Here is an 8,900-nt window from a genome sequence, read left to right as displayed (position 1 = left end):
CTCCACAATGGAGGCTTTGAACATGGCCCACTCAGAATCCATGTCCTCTGCCTCCCTAGGGATCCACAAACATTTCTAAAGATCCTGTGGACAGGAGCCTTTGCCGTTCCCAGTTCACCCTCACTAAAAATGTGGGTTTACTAGGTCTGTCCCAGAGCCTCCCCTGGCATCTGATCCAACTCAGCAACAGCTGGTGACCAGTTCACAGCTCTGTTACTCTCTTCACCTGAGTGTCCAAGACATACGGCCGCAGATCTGATGATTAGACCACAAAGTTGATAATCGATCTTTGGCTGAGGGTGTTCTGATACCAAGTAAACTCATGAACAGCTCTATGCCGAACTGCTGTTTGGTACATAATCACAAACAAGTATCAGCACTTCTAGGTCCCCGCCTTTGCTTGCCGTCCAGCTCACAATGCACTCAACCGCAATGCCGATCCCTGCGAGTGGTGGGTTACCAGAAGATATTTCCCTAAACAACACAGCTCCCAGGGTCACGAACCCCTCCACTACGTTAAGGTAGTGATTCACTGTTTTTTTGACTGTACTTATCATAAACACCAGAAACCCTTCTGCCTATACATCATTGTTATGCGCAGATTACTGTAATAAACTGATTTAGACATTGAAAAGCGTATTCAACCACATATTGGTACATAATGATGCTTCAGTTTAGTCGAGTAAGAACTGAGCGACACAATATTTTATCTGAACAACTCACTTCTGTACACCTGTAAAGCAAGTGATGCGTGCTCTGCCTTATTTTTTGACGAATTGGCTTTCCGTATCTCTAAAAGCCTTTACTTCCACATCTTGTCTCTCGGCTCAGGGCAGGAAGAGCACTGGGAGTGGGTAGATACAAATGTAATTTATGCCTGATAGCTGCAGGCAAGAGTCCACTTATGATCACTTTGTTTGAAAAGCATTAATTATGTTTTGTTTTTAATGTAGCTAATGAATCCAGACTGAATTTCCAGTAGGAAAGTGGATGATTGATACTTACCCTGTAACACTCCTGACAAGTGCAGTGGCATCCTAGTGACATCCTATACAACCCTGTGTTACATAAGGACAGTAAATGACCATTGAGTCCTTGAATCTTATTTTTGCACAGAATGTAAAGTTAAAGCTTTCAAATAAAAAATGACTGAACTGAAAACTTCTGAATTAACCATTTTTCTCCTTGAACTAAAGGCACCATTAAATGTTTTATTGAAATGAACCTGAGGTGTTACTGATGACTTATAGGGAAAATGTATGTGATCTTATGTGGATGTCATATCAGTGTTGGTGGTAAATGTGGTCAATTGAAGTAATAAATTCCTCAGTGCGTGCTATATTGACCCAGAAAGCTGATTTATCTTGCTTGTGGAGCCATGCTGGCAGTGCCTACATGTACCAGGATGCATTGCTTGCAAGCATCTGGTGCCCAGGGCCCTCACCAGGAGTGTTCTGGCTGACTGAAGTCAAGTTCTTTCCCTAGAGATATACATTTAAAGTGGAAACCTCATTGTGGTTAATTTATTTACCTTCATGAGAGGATTTGAAAAGAGTCAGATAACTGTGTTCACATCATTAATATTATGGGTCTTAAGTGTTGTCCAGATAAACACTGCATCCTAAACACGTTTATTAGGATGCTAACTTGTAGAGGTGGGTTAAAGGTTTTGGAAAATAAATAGAACGTCTTAAAACAAATTTGAATGAAAATAAATTAATCACTTTATCAGTCCTTAAATACTGGAAGAGACTGAAATCAACAAAGCTCACGTCTGCCACTTCCGTCCTTACACCAGCAGGGTGTGCTTTTACACAATGCTAATACACAATGAGAAGAGATTAAACGGCACCGCAGACGCTCATACATTATTCTGAAATAATGTAAACCTGGAGTTATATAGCTCGAGGCTAATTCCAGCCTCTCTGTGGTCTGAGACTACAGACTGTATTCCTGGATCATCCGAGCACTAAATCATTCATGACCCTGTTTGGATGGTGAGACTCCCCGCTGTGATTTCCCGATAGAGCTCGGCTGAGGAGAGGAGGGAGCATCTTGACATGTTTATCCTACACATTTGAACAATGTGAAAAGGTTTCAAGATTAGGACATTGAAAACCCCATCAAGTAATGAGAAGCAATGAGGGTAAAGCCATTCTTCTTCTTACAATATATATATTTTTAGGGACGAATTTTTAGAGCGAAGGTGAAATGTAAACTATTCCAACTTCGATGGAGTTTCAGGGGAACCGTCGTCTATCAGCGCTGACAGACGTGTGGGGTGGGAGCGACAGATCAGCGTCTGCTGGGTTAAAGACCACAACTGCGCCAAGCTCGACGGAAACACGGTGACTAGACTCGGATTTTACTGGAATTTGCCTTCAAAATAAAACAAATTTGTCAAAAGAAGGTAACCTGTGCGCGCACGGAAACAATGTCGTATTATAATGACAACATTTGATCACATATGGAGACAATAACTTTAAAATACATTATAGCACCATTTATAGTTCTGGATGACACCAGGCTTTAGGGATGCATTCAACAATCTAGAGTCGACAATGTAGAAAAAAATCAAATCCCTGCACTGTTTAAAATAGGCTATATACTATGACCAACGTTGTTGACGCCTTTTAAATTGCCATTCATGTGTGTTAAGACAACAATTATCGTAGTGAATTTGATCATTTCAGCCATTTTACTTGATTGTTTTTATATATATTTAAAGACACTGTCATGCTTACATTGAATTAAAAATATACATTATCCCTCCACGCACAAAGCTTCCAGTTTCCCCTTAAATATACTTAACTGATGTAGCATATTGGGAACGCTATGACCAAAGTGGCGTCCAAAAAACAACAAAAAAAGAAATACACGTTTTTTGTATTTCATTCATTATTTTCAGCTGCTCTTCTGTAATTCCAAGTACCAAACGGCAAAAACACGCAAACCGGGTGCGTCAATTAAAGCTTTTAGTTTTTTAATCGTGACCGGATATGCGGTGTATTGCCGCAGCGAGCTTGACCGCGTGCAGAGAGGCGGGGGATTGCGAACAGACCGACAGACTAGAGGTCCGCTGCGGAATAAGTCGGAGCAGCCGACGCTGAAAAAGGTGGGGAAAAGTTGCTCCTAACTACCTCTACGGTCGACGCAGACCACGGGAGATACGCGACTGGAGTTTGTTTAAAGGTCAGTATGTTTCATTTTTGTGTAGGGCTTTTTTTAAAAATTGTTCCCCGTCGCCTGGTCAGCGCGAGGCTATTGGCTTCTGTGGGAGTTACTTTGTTGCTATGCACGCTGTTGCAGACTGGAGGGTTCGTGTCCGAGTGAACCTGCAGTGCTTTTTTGTCCAAAGCGCAGAGCCTCTGGGAACTTGTCCCACAAATGTCTCCCGCCGGTAAAACAACCGAAATGAGAACGTTGTGTTTGGCTCGGGGTTTGTTTAGCGGCGGGGTAATTCTGCATTCCACGTGACAGCATCAGTCTCTGTGTGGCACGCACCTACAGATATGGTTGAGCTTATGTTTTCTCGCGGAGTGTTTTGGGCGATATTGGTCCCCCGTTCGGAGGGTCGGCGCCGTCTCCGGGTAAGGAGCGTCCCTGCCCTTCCCTCGCTCCTGGGAATCCTCCGCAGTGTCGACTCGGAGTCCCTTTGTTGTGAATGCGCATGGATTAAACTCCTTTTGTGTTGTATTTCTGCAGTCCGTGGGGCTTGAAGGGACCCTGCCCCCCACCTATGCCCCCCCCCCCCTCCTTTCACCGTCACCCACCATGCTCTCACCGCTCAGCCCCCCCGCCCCCCTCCCACGATTTATAGCCCCAAGCAGCTTGTTGTCATGGCTTTTCCATCGCATAATTACGAAAGAATGGCATTTTTCATGCATCTCACATCCACGCATGCAACAGACAACCCCGCATAGATGGAGAGAACTGCAGCAGCACATGTTGGAGTGGATGCTGCTCGGCCACATCTGTTTTGAATGAAGCACAGGGGACAAAGGCAGTCCGGGTCTCGGGGTGTTCTGCTGCTGGTCTGCAGATGTAGATGCAGACAAAAGCACAGGTCGTGATCTCTGTGTTGACGCATACCACCTTCTTTTTGTTTCTCTTTCTCTGCCAGCTACACATCCTGCTATGTGACAGTGCTTAGCCATGATGCCATTTAAACACAAGCGTGTTATGAAATGAATGACACGTGATTTCATCACGTCGCTGTCATGAGGATCAAGGGGCTCAGACACTGTTTAATTAGCATTTTCTTCACCATTAGGACGTTTCCCAGGGAACCACTTCTGTCATCACATTTCCGGTTACTGGTTAAGGTTTTAAGAATTACACATCTCTCTCCACAGGTAAAATAGAATCACGTCTGCAAACGACACAATCTGCAGAATTTACACAACAATCAATATCATGACAAATCAGGTGCAGTTGTTTTAAAAAGTTGATTTAAAGATTCTGATGAACAAATGAGACAAGAACATACTGTACAGTAAAACCTGATGGTTATCATGAACTGATTGTCATTGTCGCCTTGGGCCCCACTTTGAAAATTACTGATCGATTCCTGAATAGTAAAAAAGAAAAGAAAAAAGGGACAGTGGGGCTTTGTTCCATATAAACAGATGGTCGTCGTTCAGTCTCAGGGCGGTGCTGAGCGCTGCCAACCTTTTCTTTTTTCTTTTTTTTTTCTACACATGATCGTCATCCTTTGAATCTCTGCAGAGCAACAAGTTGGCCCGCACTCTCCCCGGAGACTTCACTTCACCCTGACACCATGCGGCGACAGGCGATTCTATTGCAGCAGAATTTACTCTCCCGTGTCCTCCTGCCAGGACCCCGAGACGCCACAGCAGTTCAGAGCGGGAGAGGGAGAGAGGGGGAGAGTGGGGAGTGTAGTTGTAAATTTCTGCTGTATTGTGCTTGAGGAGACAGTTTCAAATGGTGTTTGTGAAAAGGTGAGTGATGGTGCGCTCGATCTCCAGAGAGACAATCAAAGTTATGTCACAGCTGATTATTTAGTGTCACATGCTTGCTTTGTCTGTCTGGTAATCAGTTCTGTGGCGCTGTGGGGACTGTGGAGTGGCTTGGTCATACACTGGTGTATATTTGGGAGCCTTTATCTTTTTGGATAAGTGTCTCCAACTCCGAATGCTAATGATATGAAGAGGACAGTTGCTGCAGATAGAGTTATCTTTGGACTAACTTAACAGCGTGACGTTCTCACTCTCCGGCACCGTCATGTCACTTACTGCAGGTTTTTATCCTTTATCTTTAGAATGCAGCGCACACAGCTTCAACACACCGGAAACACGGCCTGTATTTACTCTAGCGCGGCAGTCTTCATGCAGCATCGTTGATAGAGGGCCACTATCATGTGCGTGACCGGGAGCTCCGACAGACTACATCTCTGGCACCTCTGGGGATGGTGTGAGCTGTAGATTGTGACCATGTGGCGTTACACAAGGATTTGTGACTCACCACACAAACTAAATCAGACGGTAACGGTTCCTTGAGAGACAGTCATTCACAAAGGCTTGGGCTGGACATGCGTGTGTGTGTGTTGACGTCATGGCTGAAGCTGGTATTGGGGCAGGTTTGGACTGGCCTGCTGTCGGACACGCACGCACGCACGCACGCACGCACGCACACACACACACACACACACACTAAATGCCCTTGCGTGATGCAACACTGTGTGTTTCATGGTGTTGAAACCGATGGAACAGTTTAAGTCCATTATGAAAAAGCAGCCCAGCTCTCATGGGCCCAGACGGCTCTCACCGTCGTAGATCTATTCTGGGTGTGTAGCTGTCAGTCTGAGCTCCAGAGCCTGTGTACATATTCCTCTACATAGGGACGGACCCCTTATAGATTCAGCGGCGTGTTCTAACGCCTCACTAAAAGCACCTGCTTTTACCGCCAGGATGTCAGTCCACGGCAGTGGCGGCGGGGGCGGCAGCTATTTCAGGGAGGAAGAGGGAGAATTTGATATGAGGGGAGCTCGGTAGCAGCTTGTCTGCCATGGGAGCGTCCCGGTATTTATTTAGACTAATCGACGATGGGAGACTCTCTGGAAGACGGATCAATGACGGGCCTCGTTCCGGGATAAACCCTGCAGGAATGGCGAGGGCCACAGCTGTCCCCTGACACGGGATCACTCGAAGCTTTTTACAGGTTTCTAAATTGCATCTGCATTAATGAGTAATGATGCCAAACTGCAGAGCCGAACTCCACAAAAAGACACTCACTCTTATTTTTGGAAGCATTCTCTGAGGGAGTGCAAGCTCCGGGGAGTCATTGTAGTCTGTGGATTGCGTGCAGGATCTTGGGGGTCACGTTGTCATCAGCTTCAGCTCTGCGGAGGGCGATCGGGTTACGGGCTGGATATCCTTAGCAGTGGTGTCGGTTACTAGAGCACTCAGGTTTGACTGTCTGTTTTGGTTTTGGGTGATCACAGGGAGGGTTAGTCATTCGGTGATCTTTATTCGACTCACCAATGTCTGTCTGCTGGGGGAATCGTGTCATAATGAGTGTGTTACAGCAGTAGCACTTTGCGGTTGTGGTAATCAGTTGAGTAATACCTCGGGGTGTGACCCGCTGGTAGGTTTGTAGGATGAAATGTAAGCATGTTGATGCGGTTTTTGCAGGTGAATGGTCATGTGTCGAAGCTTGCTGAAGGTCTTGCACCTTTAAAAAATACAGCTTGTGACATTTAACGGTCTGTCTTGTCTCCCGCAGCCCAGCAGTTCCCACCCCCCCCCCCAGTCAGACATGAGGAGTCCCCCAGGCCTGGGTCGCTGAGCAGCTGAGGTCAGAGTTCAAGTGCGCGTTCCGGCAGCCATGGCCGACAGGGAGGGGCCGCCCATCGCCCCGGGCCAGATCTACATCGAGGTGGAGTACGACTACGAGTACAATGCCAAAGACAAGATGGTGGCCATCCGCCAGGGAGAGTGCTACATGCTGGTGAAGAAGACCAATGAGGACTGGTGGCAGGTGAGGAAGGAGGAGGGCACGAAGGCCTTTTACGTGCCGGCGCAGTACGTCCGGGAGGTGCGCAGGGCGCTCATGCCCCCCCAGAAGCCCACTTTGAGGGCCAAGCCCACCGTTTTGGATATCTGCCGGGCATCCAACGAAAACCTCAACAGACCCCAGCCGGAAATGTCAAGCTTTGGGCGCCCGTCGCCTTCCTCCACCCCGTCGCCATCCTCTGATCGCGTCACGCCGCCGGTCCTGTCCAAGGACGCCAACCATAACGTGGGGAGTCCCCTCCACTGCAAGGTGGTGGCTGAACTGGTGCTTCTTCACAACAACAACAACCATCACCCCGCCAACAATTCCACGTTGCCAAGGACTCGGGCAGACTCGCCTCCGCTCAAAGTGGGGAACAACCACGACAAAAGTCCGGACAGCGGTAAGGCCTCCCCACCAGGCGACCTGTCGGGAGATCGGCTGAACAAGCTCCATAACGACTCGGAGTCTGGGGATGAGCTGAGCAGCAGCTCAACAGAACACATGCAGGTAAGGTGCTACTTAAATCTGTTTAGAAATGGCGTCCTGGTAGAATAGATATCCACACACTTAAATCTATGCAGAGACCACTTTATTTTTAGCTTTCGGTCTAAAGGACCTTCATCAGAGCATACATGGTTCAGCCGAAATGGCAGGTGTAGAAGCAAACAAGTCACATCCTACAAGGATCGGCTTCATCGGTCAATGCATGGCAGCTCCTTGGAGACAGGACATTTGGAGTACAGGCGTTGGTGTTGTCCCTCTTTGTGCATTCCTTTCCTTTCTTCTATTCTCCCTGATTCATTTCCCACCATGTGCTCATCCCCCCCCCCCCTCTTCGGTCGGCTGCAGATAACCGCCGCTGTCCCCATCAGATTCTGTCATATTGGGCGCGCAGAGATTGCACGCTCTTCTCTCTTCGTCTCTTACCGAGCTGCATTCGTTCATCAGCCCCTACAGCGCTCTACCTCCAAACAATTTTGCCTCATTTGCCAGATTTGACGAAAGTGGCAACAGTTGCAGGTCCTTATTAAAATGCTTCTGTTGCCCTTGAAGCGTATTTTGTCTGGCTTGTACAGATGTGCATATTTTTTGGGGGGTGGGCCGTTGCACTTGGGTCATTACAGACTAAACGGTGTGTTCCCAGCTTCACTGTTAAATGGAGGGTTCTGTAATTGTCTTCAGGTACATTTAGTCCAAGGAAATGCCACAAATGCAACTGCTTGGACGTGTAGTTTTGTAGCGCTACAGGAATGCATTCAACGGTATTATCACACCAAAAACGAATGCATTGCGGCAGATAATCTCTGCAAGGGGTCTGGTATCTGTATCAAGTGACTAAGCGCCATGCAGGGATCCGAACTTCCTGTTGCCCCCCCCCCCCCCCCCCCCCCCCCCCCCCCCCGATGAAAACGCCCAATAAATCCTCTCCCTGTCCCTGCAGTCCCCAGGTTGATAACTCGGGCCTCCTCCCACCCTCCGTGATATCTGTCTCATCACTCAGAGCCAGGAGAATGGAGCGGGTGGAGGGCTGCAGCCTCCCTCGTCTGCAGCGGAGGTAGATCAGAGTAGAAAAAAGAGATTTTCCTTCAAGAGCCACCGCTCTTCCCGGGGCCATTTTTGGGGCGCCTGTAGCTAGGCAGGGTCAGCTTGTTTCGAAGGCTGCTTGTGTTCTTTGTTCCACAGGCTGCAGCAGCCTTCCTCCACCACCACCACCACGGAGTGAACAAAGAGAGACGGGCTTGAATGGAAAGTAGGTCATATCTGCTGAGGATCAGTCTGTAGCCCCCGGTCGCCCCGCCGTGGGGACCACTGCGCTTAGTGTGAATGCCATGTGTGATGTGCCACGTGAGGGAAAAGAAAAGTGAGAATGGAAGCACACCAAC

The 8,900-nt window shown here is 47.9% G+C and overlaps 1 protein-coding gene across 1 annotated transcript in view; it reads left to right on the top strand.

Annotated features, from left to right (window-relative positions):
- Positions 1–6,846: 6,846 nt before the first annotated feature.
- arhgap12b (Rho GTPase activating protein 12b) overlaps positions 6,847–8,900 on the top strand; it is a gene marked incomplete at its 5' end in the record, with an annotated part of 45,800 nt that continues 43,746 nt past the window's right edge. The window contains one exon of the mRNA XM_079181027.1: positions 6,847–7,524. Coding sequence (XP_079037153.1) covers positions 6,847–7,524 — 678 coding nt within the window. The remainder of the gene's footprint in view (positions 7,525–8,900) is intronic.

The sequence above is a fragment of the Pholis gunnellus genome (assembly GCF_910591455.1).
Source record: "Pholis gunnellus genome assembly, chromosome: 20".
Classification (NCBI taxonomy): domain Eukaryota; kingdom Metazoa; phylum Chordata; class Actinopteri; order Perciformes; family Pholidae; genus Pholis; species Pholis gunnellus.
Note: the sequence above shows the minus strand (reverse complement) of the source record. Positions and strands in the feature narration are given on the sequence as shown.